The sequence below is a fragment of the Pogona vitticeps genome, chromosome 7, assembly GCF_051106095.1.
Source record: "Pogona vitticeps strain Pit_001003342236 chromosome 7, PviZW2.1, whole genome shotgun sequence".
Classification (NCBI taxonomy): domain Eukaryota; kingdom Metazoa; phylum Chordata; class Lepidosauria; order Squamata; family Agamidae; genus Pogona; species Pogona vitticeps.
Genome location: NC_135789.1, coordinates 28,362,486 through 28,380,369, shown reverse-complemented (window position 1 = coordinate 28,380,369; position 17,884 = coordinate 28,362,486). Strand labels below are relative to the sequence as shown.

Genomic DNA, 17,884 nt, shown 5'->3' with positions numbered 1-17,884 from the left:
CATGACACAGGATGGAGGAATTATAACTTAGTATCGCATCCTCAGTTAAAAGGATCACGTAGGAAAGAACGTGGAAGACTGCTCTAGGTCTGGTCTTCTGTTACTCACAGTAAACAACAGTTTCTAGATAAACCTAGACTAGCCTTGTATAGGGCAACTTTCTCTGTCTGAAAGATGATGGCAAATCTTTCTAAATCCGAGATATCATTTAGAACAGCAGTGGGCAGCTGTTGTGTGCCAAAGGCTTCTGGGCTGAAATCCCATTTTTCAGCAGAGCCACTGGTGAAGAACGATGGGACACAGAGTCCAACAACACTACTTTTAAGCAGGAACTCTTTTTTAAAAAAAGCACTTTTCTGGGCTAAAACTCCTAGAAAAGGGTCCCAACATAACTTCACTGTGAGGTGACTATTTAAGAAATCACTGTGCTGGGGAAAAGGGCTGGCTGACAAGGTCCTGTAGCAAAATGGAGATGTGTTTGCAACCAAACTAATGCACTGGTATATCTTCTATCCAACTCACCTTAAAAGAAAAACAGCAAACTTGAACTGTAAATCACACCAAAAGCTTTACTTCTCTAAGATGGGTTCAAATGGCAGGTCTCGGACTACCCGCATGCTTTCTTTTCCTTATATCTCTCTTTCTCACAAGGAACACCTCCCCTAGAAGTTACTGACTTTGTTTGAAGGGCACGAGCCTCTTTTATGCATGGCTGCAACCCATCTAGATTGAACACGGGCACTAATGCAGAACCATGGTCTGGCTCCTGCGGCAATATTAAAAAGCCAGTCAGAGATTTCCTGGAATTAAACGTTCATATTGGGTAGTATTTCAGTGGTCTAGAGATATAAATTTTACTGGCTGAGGTTTTTGTAGCCTGGGAGAGGAGAGGAAGAAACGGCTGAGTTCTGACCATCACACACATTGCACTTAAGATGATCCGATGGCTGCCACGCGCCACAGGGCCTAAGAGAGAAGAAGAGAAGACTTTGGATTCTTCCTCGTCTAGACTATAGGAAGGCAGACACTTCCTATAGCCTGGATAATGGGACACGGGCTTATTGCTCAAAGAACTGTCCTCTGTGTTTTGTGGGTGGGAGGTCTTCTCTTCTTTAGAGGTGAAGCAAATAGAACTTCTCTTTCATCGTAGCGAAGCTCCTCTGCAGTGCGGGAGAGGCTCCACGAAAATCCTTGTGGACATTTCAGTGATGGAGAATTTCAGAGAATGGGGAATAAACCCAGCCTCCTTGTGGTTCCCATCTGGCTCAAACCATTCTGCACAGCTCAAAAGCACAACTACAGGCTGTCTGCCCCATGCCTGCCGGCAATGGGATCCTTGAACACCTAAGGGTGACACCTGGCTCCACTGGTTCCAAGCACACCCCAGAACATTTCATGTGCTGTTCCTACAACAATCACGTGACACTTTGTAGAGCCGAGACTTAATAAATGGAAGCAATCCCTCTCTTGATGTTGACTGCAATTAATCTCTAGGCATAGTGATTACAACCGATTCATCACCTGGCGGCAGGCCTTGTGGTGCCTTCTGAGTCTATTCATAATGAGCCAGTTGGATGACAGACATATACTCCACCCCCCGCCATAGCCATATTTGAAGTTTTAACAGAGCTTAAACTCAACTCTTTTCAAGAACAGAGGGTCACCTCCAAAGCATGAAGACAGAGCAGAGCAGGTCCCTGTGAAAACTGTCACAGGCTGACTTCCATTAAATGGCCCTCAGAAATCAGATATACAGGGGCATCAACACAAGCAAGCTTCTTAAAGAATTAGCCTATTGTTTGATGTCAGCCATCTTGGTGGGAGAGCGGCCAAGAGACTCATACCTGAGAATGGAGAATCTTTTGTCAAACTGGCTATATGTACCGGTAACTATATGAACACCAAGACTGGATTATTCTAGACAGAAAGATAATAAACATCTCAGACTGAGCTGGCCAGTCAACGGAGAACTTCCCTTAAAGCAAATGTTTAAGCAGCGTGTGCTCTGCACTCTCTGCAGAGGCCGTGTGGGCTGCTCAGCGTGCACCCAGTCTTTTCAATAGAAGTCCCTCCACTTTTTTTTCTGACGAGCAAATGCCTTGTATGTCACAGTTCCTACAGGAGGAATCCCAGAACAGTGCCCATTCAGAATGGGTCAACCCTCCCCTCCAAATCACTTCTTGGCAGGCAATGTGGGAATGGCAGTTTTACATTCAGCTTCAGGATCTTTGTGCACATTTCATGGGTGAGCTTCTGTTACCTTCATGAGCATCTCAAGAAGGTGGTCCCAAGCCTGAAGACATGGCTTTTAAGGGTCTCTGTGTGTGTGTGTGTGGTTTTTTTTTTTAATCCTTCATTTCATTGTCTCATAATCGACAGAGGTCTTTGGGATCCTGGCTAAATATCAGGCCACATCAGTCTCCCTATGCTAATTTTGCTTGATGAGTTAATTACACCCTTCTTCTGCTCATGGGTGGGATTTCACTGCTGTGCAGCTGACGGGCTAGGAATGGAAGATTTTGATGGCATGCTGAGAATCCGCTGACAGCCGTCGACCTTGAAGCTGACTTCTTTGAGGCAACTAGGGATGCACTGCACAAAATGGGCCAGGCAGGCTTGGACATATCTGCTGTAATTTGGCTGTTTCATAACGATGCCACCACAACAGTAACCAAGAGCTCAAAACAGGGGCGGAGGGGACTGGGGGAGAGCTGGAGCAGATAATTAAGCATCTGGCCTTCATCATGAATCAATCACTCATTCAGAGCAAGTCAAGATGATTTAAAATCTAATAAGATCACATTAGGAGTCACCCTGAAAAAAACAGTGGAACAGAACCAATTTGGATTTCTTAATGAATCTGGGCACTCCGCTGGCACTAACAGGCACCTGCATGGCACAAAGCTCCTAGATGTCACTTCCTTTCAACCAAAGGAGACACCAGTCAATAGTTTCCATAATCAGCCTGATTTTAATGTCTAAGATAATCCAAGAGATCATTCAAACACCACTGAGTCATGAGACATGCCTAGGGTTAAAGCCTTCTTTTGAGTAATAGCGGTAGACTATGCCTTTGAATGACTTTGCCCATAAAATGTTCCATAATCCAGAAAAACTCTGTTAGAACGAATGTTATCCAGCTTGGGTGGTGGATAGGGCTCTTGCAAAGGATATAATGCCTGTCTGCACAGCTGGGTGAAGAACAGGAGTGCTCAGATGAACCATGGAATCTGCTACCAGAAGATGTAGTAATGATCACCAATTGGACCACTTAGACAAATTAAGGGAGGATAGAGTAACCCACAGCTAATGGCAACAATGGCTACATGTTTGAGATCAGAAGCAGTGTGCTCCTGAATGCCAGTTGCAAGAGAGACAAGAAGCAGAAGGAAACCCATACCCCAAGACAATAAGGCCAGCGTTAATCAGGAAGTGCCATTTGGAGATCAGAGCACAGTAATTTCATTGTAGTTGCTGAAGCAATGGCTCAACATTGGCCAAAACATCTTTCGGAAGATCAGCAGGAGTAATCAAGGGAGTAGCTGAGTGATATGGCATAAAGAGAGGAGAGGAGAACTGATGGAACATTTTATGGAGAAAAAAAATATTAGTAGTAAATAATACGGTTGTTCAGAGAGAGGCATCCTTCCTTTCCATTTTATCTGTCAATCACTTCTGGCTCTAACCCCCCCAAGACACCCCAAAACACAAACCAATCAGTTGTCAGGTTATATTGGAGGAACTAAGAAGAAACAAATGAGAGGCAATTATAACGAAGATGACCTGCCATGTAAATAGAATTTTGCCATTAAATACCATTTATCGTGTTTAATTAGTACTTTCTGGACACAATGGCCAGAATTTACATACCGTTCTCTTTCTTTAGAACTTCTAATTATTCCAACAACCTACACTATTATGCTTCTCTCTGGGTTTTCTCCATCGAGCGGGCCATTTAAAGCCAGGAAGATTTTTTAATTATCTGTGCTGAACTGTCAAAGATACCTCTAAAAATGTGTGACTCAATTCTTCTTTTTTAAGGAAAAAGAACATTTTAAAACCGTAATTCTGTTCCCCTGAATGCAAGCAGAATGGCCTATTGGAAGGATCCATTTAAATGCAAATTTTCATATTCCAAAGAGTGCGTATATACACGTTCATCCTTTAACACAGAAAGGATTATTGCGTCTCCATCGTCCATACCACTGTGTGTTGCACAAGCCAGGAAATGTCTAAACTTTTGCACCCTAGAATGCACACAAAAAGACCCTTGCACATATACATTCTTGCCAACTACTTATCTGTGCACATGGCATATGAACCTCAAAGTCTTTGAATATGCGTAGAAAACACAGACATGTTGTTGATGGTTCAACTGTTGCTCACTTACCCAACATTCCCATCCCTAGCATAAAAGCATCCATGGTGTACGGTAATCCACGAGCCCTTCCTCTCGTCCCTGGCGGAAACATCACTTCCTTAGGTTGTGCTTTCTTACATTCCACCTATTAAGCAGAAACAGGCACAAATGAGATGCAAATGAATTCATGTAAAATGTAAATGCTGAACTGATCTGGTTAAGGGGGAGGGAGGGGATTATTTTTAGCACTACTCTTCCGTAAAATGTGAACTTTAAAAATAGGCCAGCAGCGTAAAAGTGATTTTTCAAAGAGTAAATATGTGTAATGTGACTTCAAAAGGTGTACAGAACAAACTCCACTGAAGCAGAGAGAATGGGCGCGGATACGTCACATTGCGGAAACCTGCCAATGCAATCTACTAGGAAAGGTGTACTCAAGTCTAGGGTCTAGGTAAGCATTTCCCTCCCCGCCTCCCGTCTCCCAGGATGATGCTGGCCACACTGGCTGTAGGATGATGGGACGTACATATAAACACAGCAATGAGACACCAGTAGTATTAGTTAGTTATGTGTTTTCAAATCAAAATTGACCTTAGTGACCCTACAGCTCCCCCAGTGAGCTTCCATAGCAAAATGGGGAGTTGAACCCTGGCCTCCAGAATCTAGTCCATCACCCTATCCATACACCACACTGGATACCTTACCATCAATACTACCCCGTACTTATAACCCATAGCAATAAGGAACTATTTCCTGTGTTCTTTTGATTGATTGTCTAGAAAAGTTTCTACTTTGGTAAGTCAAATGTCAAACACCCATACCAAACCAACTTGGTGAGTGAGAAATAATAATTGCGTTCCAGCAACTATGACCAAAACGCTGGTTTCGTGTTTGGAATGGTTATTCCTGCAGAGGAGATGCCTGCAAATTGTGCAAATAAAGGGTTATTCTCATCTTATAAAATGAGTGAATAAAAGGATGTTCGTGCGACAAGCAAGCTACCTTTTGGAGCTTAACACCATTTTTGCGCCAATACAAGTCACCAGCTATTATAACCTTTACAGAATGCACAAGATCAGCCCTAACCAAGAGAAAATGGCAGGTCACAAAGGTTGAATTGGCCACTATTTTTAGTTGCAAATATCACTCACAGGAGGTGCTGGGAGCAGAAAGTATTATGGTGTGATTGAGGAAATAAACTGGTTCTGGGGAGCAGTTTGCAGTAGAGGGGCTTCACAGGCCCTGCTCCTGGTTTGGCTGATATCAACTACGCATGCACCGAAGTGGAAAATATGGGGCGCTCTTTTGCCATTTTACCCACAACAGAGATGGAGTGAAAACCAATACCTGGATCTGATTCCCTGTTTAAAACCCTTGATTTTTGCCACTGATCCAAGACCAAGATAGACAGTATGTAAAAGATGGAATCAGTTTGTTCTACAGAAGTAGTTCCCAGCCTTGGGCCCACAGATGTTCTTGCACTACAACTCCCGGAAATCTTGGCCAATGCAGCGAGTGGGGAAGGCTTCTGGGAGTTTTAGTCCAAGAATACCTCGGGACCCAGGTGTCCTGCAGTCCCAGTGAAAATCCTCCTTCCAACACTTAGGCCCAGAAGCACAGGTACTCCTGTTTCCTTTGGGACACAGGAATTTCCACTGGGCAAGGGAATTTTACTGGGATTTCCGTTTAAGGAGAAGAATCTCTCATAATCCTGTTCCCAAGCCATGTTTCCATAAGGGAAGCTATTTCACTAAAGCATCGTCCAGAAACAAAGAGAACGGCTAACATACGGTATTTAACTGGCCCCTGCTGTCAACATACTGTACTTGGAGGATCATGAATCTCAAAAGTGAATACAGATGCCCTCCATCGGGGGGGGGAATTCCTGGATGAGGGATCTGTAGTCACCCAGTTTCTAAGAGAGGAACTCAAAGGTGTTTGCAGTTTGAAATGCCACCTGGTTTATGCTTAGGCAGATCATGATGTATCTACCTGGCTGGGAGGGACTGAAGGCACCGTGCAACGTGTCAACTCTGTGGATTTTTGGGGAAGTTGGACTAACTCCGCATGGCTTCTCCCAGCCAAGGAGGTCACAGGCAGCCAATAACAAGAGTAGCTTAGCACTAAGACCATAAGAACCTTATTTTGCTTCTTACTGGCATAGAGTGGGTACAGGACAGTTACCTCCAGTGGTAACTCCACTAAAACTTCTTTTGCCCTAGCCAGCACAGTGTTTTCCTAATTCCTCCCCTCCCTCCCCCCCCCGAGACTCTTAGCATTTTGCATCAATTAAACATCCCTTATCAGGCTGTTTTTCGTTCACAAGGGTATGGTTTGTCCACTGAGATGAGGCTCAAGTTCTGCCCTATCTGGGGCCTGGTTCGGTTCCATCCACTTTCTGAGCCCTCTTGCCCACTGATCCCCAGGTTTAAAAAAAGAAGTTTTACAGTTTTATGTTTGCCAACAGGAGCTCTCCCCCTTCACCTGCAGGGGTTCCCTACCCACACAACCAGGATTAGAATGTAACTGGCCATTCTGAGCCAAAACATCATTAAAAAAAAATTGTATGTGTGAGAGAATACTGGGTAGGAGGCACTGAATGCAGGCCCTTGTTCCTTCCTTAAATCCACTCCATTTCCCCACTTAATTCTGGAAGCATGGGGGTTTCCCTGATCGTGGCGATACTTCCTGATGGTTTCTCAGGAGCCGGTTTTAGCGACAGAGCCACCATAGCTCAGCATCTGAGTTTGTCCTGCGTGTATGATACAGTATTGATAACAACAGACTGGAGATTATTAATTTTTATTAATCTAACCGGGACTGGTTTTGCTCTGGGCACCCCATGTGCACGAAGTCTAACAGGAAAGAAAGGTGGGCGTTCTTTGGAAGTGCAAAACAGGTAATTTCACAAGACAAAACCCAGAACAGAGGATAATGCTGCTAAGTGGCTCTCTTTCTAATAGCCCTATCAGTAACGGGATATTGCATTGTCTTGTGGCAACCAAATGCTTGTTCCTAGGCAACCCGTCAGTGAAAATTTCAGGTTTGTACAATTTTCATTAGGTAACGTAAAGGTTAACTGACTGTAAATAGGAGTATTTTAAACAAAACCACCCACTCTCTCTCCCCCCCCCTCGCTACAAAAACCTCACAGCGTATCTTATTTATTCAGTTTGCAATATTTCACTGAGCAATAAAAGCTTCCATTCTGCCAACAAACTTGTCAAAACACTGGTTTCTCACAGGCGGCTCTGCCAGAACTCTTGGCATGTGAGAAAGAAAAACCTCAAAGTGCCGCTGAGGGCTGTGCTTTGCCAAGGAAAGACGTCAGCGAGGATGCTCTGCCCAACCGGAAAGGGGACGAGTGGACAAAAGGCCAGCCATGCTGCATCCAGGGCCAAGGGTTTATCTGGACCAGGGGTGGAAATCTCAGCCATGATGCCAAAGCTTCCCGTAGTTGAGTGACGGCTGAATTTCGGACTGCCCCACTGAATTACAGCAGCAACACAGGGAGGAAAAAACCATTACAAGCAAACCTTTCATGGTTGGTTGCTGACATTCAGCAACAGCTGGAAGAAGACCCTGTTAAAGCTGGCATTTTGCTTGCTTTAAATCAGAGCTGGACCAGTGTCAATGATCCAGGGGCCGCAAAAGCCCTCACCTTGATCTTTTTGACCGGTGGATGTCTGCACATATTTCTATGCCTTCCAATTGTTTTAGCCTTTTCCTCCTCAAAAATCAGAAGGCCTTCTGCATCCTCTAAACGTAGTGGTCCCCAACCTTGGGCCTCCAGATGTTCTTGGACTACAACTCCCAGAAGCCTTCAGCACCACCTCTGCTAGCCAGGATTTCTGGGAGTTGAAGTCCAAGAACATCTGGAGGCCCAAGGTTGGGGACCACTGCGAGTCTAAAGGGTACGAGGGATAAATGCCTCCCTTTCCCCACTCTAAAACTCTGTTATGACAGAAACTTTGTCCGGGCAGAACCAGAACAAGAAACGCTGCCCCCTCAAAACATGACATCTCTCGCTGTTTAATACTAGCGATATCCTTGGCTCAGGCAGCATTCACAATATATTGTGAAAAAGAAAATGACACCTGCCCGTTGGATTTTGGCCACTAGAGCCCAGCCCTTCCTGAATTTTGGAACCTGAGGGCAGCAGCGCAGTGACCCCTGCAGAGCTGCCCGCAAACGTTGTGTGCCACTGCCAGGCCTACACAGTTCAAGGCTGCCCATATCCTTTCTGGAACAGAACTTTTCCAAAACTCCTTTCTTTTTCTTGTTTAAGAAGGGGAGTGCTGTGACTGGCCATCCATTCAAAATTTGTTTCCCTCAAAGCAGTCTGCAGAGATGTAACCATTCATTTCTGAGCGGCATTCTTTCGCACCTCTCTACTGCTTGCACGGCCAGAAGGCCATCAGTTACATCTTGCAGGCCCTTCTGTTCCACTGGTTGAGACTAATCTACAAACAACCTATCCTGCCTAGATGGACAATGAAAGGGAAAATGAAGTTCGGATTAGTGCTGTTAGAACAATAAGTGAAACAATTAGCTACCGGAGCCACAGAAAGGAGGTACTGCTGATATCTGACAGACAAGCTTAATGTATTACATTCATTGCATAAGAGAACAACACAAGGGAAATGCTAGTGAGCTGAGGCTGTAGGATTTGTTCTAAAAGAAAAAGAAGCTAAGGGGGGGGGGGCGGCAGCAGCACAGAAGAGATATCCCTAAATAGCTGCAAAAATGCTGTGGGCAGTCTCCTTCCCTGACAAAGGACTGATCATCCTTCAGTCAGTAAAGGTATGAATCCTTCCTTTGAGACAGACTTAGATCCTCCAGAAGCAGGATTAGAACTGAAGCATCTTTGATTTGACAAACCAGCACCTTACAACAGGCAGAGTGTCCTCTCAGCAACCTAGCAGTGGCTCTCAGCACCCTGCAAGTCTGAGCCTGGATGGGCCACATTTCAGAATGCCACATGATTAAACACCCTCCCCATACCCAGATTCCAAAGCCCTTTAATAATGGATGGGTGCACATCATTAGCAGTTCTTTTAATCTAGTGGAGACAGGAAGCGACTTGTCCAAGCAGCAGCGCTGAAAATCCAACTTCCACAATTCATTTTTCTTTTTCTTTCCTGTCGACACCTAACTCTCCATCTTCTTTTGTCACCGGGTTCTACCAGCCACATCACATTCCTGTCACTGCTTTAGTGGAGGCAACAGTAGATCTGAGACATCCCTCCGTACTCAAGGAGACAATACCCCAGAATAGTTCTGCAAATACAGGCCAGGCCTGTGTTTAGGTTCTCCTTTTTCCTTGTATGGCCCTCTTTAGCCCCTGTCATACAGTACAAGTGAAGAACAAAGAAACTAGGGTAGAGAATGAAGAAGATCCAAGGCTGAGTTGGGTCAGGGAAAAAAGATCATTCCATCTTCGCCTCTCTACTCTTCACTAACTGGGTCTTTTGCTTACACTGGAGGAGGACCTGAGGATGCCAAGACACTTTCAGCATAGCTGTGTTGTATTTAATTTAGCCTATGCCGCTGGCACTTTCTTATCTCCACTGCATAGACGCAAGAACTGACAGGTAAGGATTTTCTGTAAAGGTGACTATCAAGTGTGAACAGAAAATAGAACTGGAAATTCAGTCCACATTCCTATCAGGCCATTAATCCTTTCAAAAGGCAAAATCTGTTTTGTGTCGGACCTTGGTCCCCGGACTGCTGTACGGTTCACATCAAGCCGGGTCTCACTTTGGCTTTCTCATGTTTTCTCTCGGCAATATTTGAGGTCTCCTTTCTATGTGCAAAATTCCTTTGCCAAGCTTATTTGAAAACTCAAGTGTACCTAGCATTTTATGTATTTGTTCTAAGTATGCGGGGGGGGGGGAAGAGAGAGAAGAATCACATCATAACGTAATGTTACTGGCTGAGGACTCAGCAGCCAGGTCTAAAGTCAACTGAAAGAAGAGGGTTGTTTTTATTTTAAACGAGTGTTCTGCATTAATTTTTGTGTCCCACCAATCTATAGCACAATGTGGCTCCTCCCAGGTATGTTTCGGTAACTAAGCCATAACCTATAGCTATCAGGGACTCCAAAGGGACAGAAACCTAGAACCCATCACTTAACACATGGCTGCCCCAGTAATGGTCCATCAGAGCTACAAGCACGTATCTCCTTAAAAAGTATTCTGATACCCAATCTTTCCTGGCCTCCGCTTGTGGGGAAGGCTTCTGGGAATATTAGTCCAAGAACATCTGGGGATCCAAGGTTGGGAACCAGAGTTCTAGAGCAAAACTACAGTGCTGATGAGCACATGTTGCATGAAGAAGGCTGCACATTCAAATCCTCAGGTTCTCCATGGCGAGACAGGGAAGATTTGTGCTTGACGTCCTAGAGAGACAGTACTGCCAGTCAATGTCAACACTACTGGGTGAGATGGGCCAAGGGTCTGACTCATTACCAGGCAGTTTCCTATCTTCATAGGAATGAACAGGTCATCTAATCAAGCATGGCTCTTCTTATGACTTCACCTGTGCAAGCTCTCCTCAATAGAAAGGGTTGCAAAGGCATCCTATTCTTTTCTATAGCCTTATACCAGGGATGGACAATGTATGTAGCCCTCCAGATGCTATAGGGGTGCAACTCCTATCACTTCCCTACCCTTGGCATACTGGTTAGGATAGAATGAAATTGTATAACAATATCTGGAGGACCACCTCGGCTACACACCTCTCTATATTCATTGCATCCTTTCCCCTTCAATTTTGAATCATTGGGTACATGTCTAGTCTTAAATTTTGGAACTCATTGCCCTGAAGCCCAGCTTAATATCAAGCCCAAGCATCTCCTGGAGGCAACATGAAAGATAGTTATTTGAGCAGCAGATTTTATAAATAAATGTGGAGTACAGTATTTCACTGATTCATTGCTTAGATCTGCTCATTAAATTTTTCATGTTAACTAAAACTTGTCTTGATTAACAGAAGAGTATCCTTTACTCAGAAACAATATACTTAATTTTTTTTAATGAAAGCTCATTCTAAACACTGATAACTGTAAACTGTCATTTTAGAGAGAGAGAGAGAGAGTACACTTTGTTTCTTCAGAATGTTTCAAAGAAAAGATTTCCACTGCTTTGGTCAATCAAATGACAGATAGTGACTGAAACATGCTGTAGACTTCATTAAGTGGGCAACAACACTAACAGGGATATAGTATGTTTTATAGATGGGGATTTATCTCTGAAATACCAGGATCCCAGAACACCAAATAAATGTAAAATAAATAATAAATGTGCTACAGAAGGTTATATATTCCTTAACAAATGCAGAGGGAATCCTTCTTACACTAGGGATCATCATGAAATGCTATAAGGATCTCGGTTACAATCTGCACAAAAATATTCTATGCTGTTAGAATCCACATTACAGTAATGAGAATGATGTAGCAATAGATACAGTTTGTGCATTCATTGGGTTTGCTGAAAAACAACTTTTGGCTTGTTTGTCCAAGGAATTGCTAGGGAAACCATGAAGATTTCAGGTGGAAATCTCCCCTTTCCCTGCAATTATGAGTGGGGGATTCTAAAGGCCGTAGTTCAGAAAAGTAACTTTTCCCAAGCTTTGGGACAGGTAATGACATACTGCATAGGGGATGGGAAAAAGTAATGGAGAACATCAACCTTGCAGAGTGGGAAGTTCTGGCCCGCAGGCACATTGCTTTGAATGGAGCACTCCACCAATTTGAAAACATTCACTGTAGGTTGATCGATTGCTTCCTATTGCTGTACTAAATGGTTTCACAGGGAAAAGCCATTTCACGACACCCGCACACAACGCACAAACACTGTTTCTATTTCTGAAACAGCTCTGGTTTCTCAGCAAGGTTATTTTAGGGTGGCAGCCGTGTTTTCCTTAAGGCCTGGTGAGGATCTGTTTTGCTCCCCCACGAATAATGGCTTTTGCTTATTAAATAATACCTCACTGTGGCATTTGCTGGCCACTTTTCACGGCTCTTGTTTAATATGCCATTTGACATTCTAGCTTTATAAATGGCAACAGAACTGGTGTGGAGCATCTAAAATTAGCTGCCCGGTGAGAAGAATGATAGAAATAGGTCCACCAACACAGTAGTTAAGTATATCTCTTCCCCCCCCCCCCCCATTTCTCTCCTCACATCTTCCAGGGAATCTGACGTATCTGGAGGACACAAAGTGAAATTTCAGAATCACAAACATCTACATGGAAGTCTTAAAAGAGCAGAGATGTCAAGCTGCCCCTGCTACTTCCACTCCTGTGTTTTTCAGGCAGTGGCACCCCATCGGATGGGGGATGCCGTCTCTAACTCAGCTACGGCCGGCCATCTGCATGCCAGAGGGAGGCTTCCTTGATCGGCTGGGCCGTTCATCAGCAGTCACCCGGCGGTGAAAGAATGAGTCACTCCCAAGCCTGAATCACACTTGTTGACCTCTTGTGGTCCAATATTGACTGAGTCTTTCATAGGCAGGAAGAGAAAAGAGAAATTCTTCAAACAAGAATCTCATTTCCATATGGCAGCCACAGGACCAGACTTTAAACTAGGCAGAGTGAGGTGCAGCCTCGGACAGCCGAACAGGAAATTCACCGCTTCCACTCTAGTGAGCTTCAGAATCGGCTACTTATAGAGAGTGCTTGTAGCGCTATGGGGCGGTATATAAGTCCAATAAATAAATAAATAAATAAATAAATTATAGGCAAAGGTCTAGCTCTGAGGGGGTCTGTTTGCAGGACAACTGGGAAACTGTCCTCGTTTTTGATACACATTTTCCTCACCGACTGAAGGGTGTTTGTGTATATTTTTCGGTTTACATGTTTGCAGCTGTTTGCATTTTGCACGGCATCTACTGCAAACCTCACATATCCACAACTGTCTGATGGGAGAGGCGTCTTGGGAGGTATGAAACTGATGATTTCAGCAAGAATCTCAAAACCACATTAAAAAAAAGATCTCGAGGAGGAGAGAGGGGTATGTGTGTTCTTAGACTAGAACCAAAGGAGCACATTCCTTGGTCTAATTTTGATTGCAAATCTTCACGACAGCAAGTCGGTTGCCTCCCTTCTCAGAAAGCCGCCTCCTAGAGAGCAAGAAAACCCCGTTACCTGTAATTTCCCTGGCTTCTGCTCGTTTGCATATGCTAACTCGCTTGAGTGCACCCAAAGTAAGGTCTACCCATAGAGGAAAAGAGGACGCTGAGCTGAGGAGGACAGAAAGAGGCTGTGAAGCAGGAAGAGGCGGTCAAGTCGCAGATGGCAACCCAACGCCTACCTCGAGATGTCAAGTGTGCAGTCAGTTGGATGCACATTTGTTAGGAAACCAGCCACAGCTGTGATATTCACACACAACCCCGAGGAACAGATTGGTTAAAGTGTCTCTGGCTACAGGTAGCTTCCCGTGCATTTGCTGCCACACAGCACAAAAGCCAGCATCTCCTGCGGCATCATCTTCCACCCTGCGCCCAGACCAGTGCTTCAAATCCCATCCCCTGGCTCTCTCCGGGAGCGGCGTCTAGGCCAGCCGAGTGAAAGGAACAGTGAAAATCCCGGAATGCAACCATACTGCCAGATTTTGGGAAGTTCCATTTGTGAAAAAGTAATGTAACTTAATGTAACTCAATGCTAAGCCAAGAGAACATAATCAATGGACGGGTGTAAAGTTTTATTTTTTATTTATCTATTCTTGTGGCTACTGTAACTTTTTTTGTTACTTTCTGGAAGGAAGAATCCTTAGGACTGGTAAGAGAATTAAATAAAACTTGAAACATTCCGTTCAAAATGTAACTAAAAAGTGACTAGCATACCTTTTTTTGTTACATACAAAAGAGAAAGGCAGTCCCTACTTGTTAGAACATTTAAAAAGCATAATTGTGAGCCACTCTTGATAGGAGTAACAAAAGGGGTAACTTATTACTGGTGGCTACCTCATTTGTAACTGATTACTTCCAAACACTGCCCAACCTATTAATTACTTATAGGTTTAAGGCCTAGACAATACACATTTCAGCTACAATGGTACAGCTGCCTTTGCTCTGTCGGCCCTCATGGGAATCAACCTGAAGGTCAGCCACACAGGGATCTCCGCAGGAGTGTACAGCTGAATGGCAAACAACCCGCAAGGAGCAGGACAACAAAGCCACGTGAACTCATTGTAAGGGCAACACACAGCACTGTTCTTGGCCTTACAAAGCACAACGTGGAAGCCACAGCGCACTGAGATGCCAGATGCTGTTTTGCCCCTGGGCTGACAGGGATCTGGGCAGGGGAGGTATTGCCTTGATTATTATTTTTTTTTTTTAGCCAACTCAGATTGTGATGGTTTCTGGACTCCTGATTTTTAAATGAAGTTTGATCAGTTTTTTCCAATCTTCTTTTTCAATTAGGAAGTATAAGAAGTTACCTTGCACAGAACCAGGCCCTTGACCCATTTAGCCCCAAGTACTGTCCATTCTCATGTCCAGGTTTTGAGATAGTGTGTGCCGTACACTCCACTCCACACAGGCATCCTGTATTCCCTTGGGGGTCTCCCATCCATGTACAACCCAGACCTGATCCTCCTTAGCTTCCAAAATCAGACAAGATCCCTTGCTGAGGATGGGATGGAGAAATGGTTTAGGTTCTGCTAAGTTTGAGAGCATCTGGGAACCCACCATTGGGAAACTACTCTCTAATCCTGAGCCTTGCCTTGATCTTCAATTCTCCTCCCTCGTCTCCTGGCTTTGAAGAGCAAAAGCAGAGACAGGTCCAATAGAAAAGCTAAACTCGCTAGTGTCTGTCTGGTACCCACAAACCTCCATTTCTGGGGAAAGGTTCTACTCGAGCTGAAAGCAATGCTCCAGCTGAAGATCTGGAAGAGGAAGCATCAGCACGATGTTCATCATGTTTTCAGGCTCCTCGGGAACTTAGCTTCCTTTTAGCCATCACCTTCAATCCCTGTTTTCCAAGATTTTGCTCTAACTCCATCTCTTTGCTCACCAAAAAGGATCCTGCCTACCACAGACATCACTGCTTCACAACCTAGGTGTGAATGACCCTGTTTTGAATAGGGTGCGGGTTTGTTTGTTTTTTGTAACTAAGAAATATGCCAATCTGGGTGTTCTTACAGCAGAAATTGGGTATCATTTTCTTTTTAAAGAATGGCATCTTATGCAACCTGTATATTTAATAAAAGAGAAACAAGGGTATCTGAAATAACAACAACACTGCCTGTCTACCCGCATTGTTCAGCACTACTGGAGGCTACAGGGGGATTACATTTTGCAGCAAAGAAATACAAATGAACACCCCTGTCAGTCATCCAGGAACAGGAGCTCCGACTGTGCTCATGAAACTTAATAGAATCAATGTGCCAGGATCACCTCTGTTTTTTTGCAGCCGCACCTTTAGAGCCCAGCCTTGACATCTCAACATGGAGCATTAAAAAATGGCCCTGTTATTTTCATTTCAGAGGCATATTGTGAAGAGAGGAACAATATGAGGGATATTATTTCAGAGCCCTGGGAAAAATTAGCAAGTCAAATATTGAATCAGCCTCTAGCATATGCTAAGGAGATTGCTTTGATCTTATCCAGACTAAAAGCCCCATTATTGAATTTAAAGTCTGTGAACACATCTCAGACCAATATATAAAGCCTATCTGAATACAACTTTGAGAAGCAGGAGATGTTGTGACAAAAGGGGAGGTGGGAGAGAATATTTAGCTGAAAATGTCAAAGTTACTGCATTGATTAAAATACAGGTGCAGTTTTCTGCATTGGTTTCCCCCTCATAATCCACGTCAATGGCTTTATTGAAGGAGGAGCCCATTTCTAGAACAAAAGCAAAAATATGTGATGGTGTCAACAAAAAGCTTTATTCCTGATCCAGGATAGAAAGAGGAGCACAGACTTGAAAGGAACACTCTGCCATAATTTTTAGCTGTAGTTTCTGCAAGATGCCTACAGCAAGCGACACCAACCCTGTGAGGTAGGTTAGACGTGGAGACAGCAAATGAACCAAGGTCATCCAGTAAGTCTTCCATCTGAATGAGAAGTCAAATTCAGGTCTTCCAGAATTAAGACTAGGAAATCTCCACTATGCCACATTGGCTTTCTGGCCTGCATCAAGAGATGTTTCTGAGGTAAACCGAGCAACACATTTCTTTCCATCTCTACAAGAGAGCCAGCATGGATAGTGGTTAGGGAAGTGGACTGGGGCTTAGGAAACCCACGGTTGTTCCCACAGAGTCGTAAAACTAATGGATGATCTTGGGCCAATCGCTCCCTCTCAGCCTGACTCACCTTCCAAGACCTTTGTGAGAGTAAAGTGGGGAGCTCCCTGACAGAAAGATATGATACAAATATAATTAACACACTACCATGGGATTTTTAAAAAACAAGGTGACCTTCCCTAGTTCAAACAAAGGCTGGGTGCTGTAGGTTTTCTGTAGCAGGGGTTAGACTCAATGACCTTAGGTGCTTTAGTGTCCCTTCTACTGTCCTATAGTGCTACAGAAAGCCTGCATGGTTAGGTAGGTCCTTGCCTGCCAGCATAAGGACGAAAGGAAAGCAAACAAGCGAGTGGCCCTTGGCCCCAAGTTCTGTTGCCTGAGAAGGTTCTCTCGTACCCCATGCAAATATCCCTCGGAGGGCCAGGCTCTTTCAGGGGCGCGACCCTGACGTCTCAGAGATGGTGGTCAAAAATACAGAGCTGACACTTCTTGGTGTACAGTATAAGGACACTTGGTGCGTAAGATACAGCACTCTGCAGGACACATCGTTAAGTGAAAGAATCTGATTCTGAATGTTGGGAAACATCATTGATTCATGAATAAATGTCACAACCGCTTCCTCAAGGACAACCAAGAAGGCACCCCACCAGGCCTGTGAAAAAGAGAACTATCTTCCTTTAAAAAGAAAATCCCTGAGGTGCCCAGTGGGAAAACTTACCATTTTATTATTGATTTCATGAAAATGGATTTCACAGACTTTTTCCACGACATCTTCGTTCTCAAAAGTTACAAAGCCGAATCCTGTTTTAAAAAGAAACATGGGGTGGGGTGGAAGAGAGGGACAGAATTAATGATTTTGTTTTTTTAAGTTTGCCTCCTTGATCGGAGAAGATGGTGAAATAAATGACTTTAAAGCACTTTGGTTCCATTACCCATCAAACTTTCATTCAGAAATCAGTATATGTGCACATGCAATGCTGAGGGCTGGTCTGAATTCATTCATTAAATCTAAAAAGGGCTGCTAGAAAGCAAACAGCGTGGTCTGTACTGCCCCCATCGCTAGCCTCATAAGTTTCATATACATTTTAAAAGATGGCTCTTTTTCTGGCCAGGGGTGGGTTGGGGAGATCAAACATGAAATAAAAAGGACACAAATCACTGTCATACATGACCAATCCTTTTCTTTCCCACCTGTCTGAAAAGTCTTACTAGCTTTGGGTACCGTTAAACGTGATGGGACTTTTCCTATTACAGTATAGACGTCTCATTAAGCA

At 44.1% G+C, this 17,884-nt stretch overlaps 2 protein-coding genes across 24 annotated transcripts in view; one reads left to right on the top strand and one right to left on the bottom strand.

The window, feature by feature from the left end:
* The window catches only part of MSI2 (musashi RNA binding protein 2), a 424,247-nt gene that overhangs the window by 85,228 nt on the left and 321,135 nt on the right, over positions 1-17,884 (bottom strand). For all 23 annotated transcript variants that reach the window (XM_020786864.3, XM_020786866.3, XM_020786869.3 and 20 more), the window contains 2 exons: positions 17,329-17,411; positions 4,391-4,505 (listed from right to left, as the gene is read on the bottom strand). In XM_020786864.3, coding sequence (XP_020642523.1) covers positions 4,391-4,505; positions 17,329-17,411 — 198 coding nt within the window. The remainder of the gene's footprint in view (positions 1-4,390; positions 4,506-17,328; positions 17,412-17,884) is intronic.
* The window catches only part of LOC140701746 (uncharacterized), a 443,504-nt gene that overhangs the window by 305,326 nt on the left and 120,294 nt on the right, over positions 1-17,884 (top strand). The gene's annotated exons all lie outside the window — the stretch shown is intronic.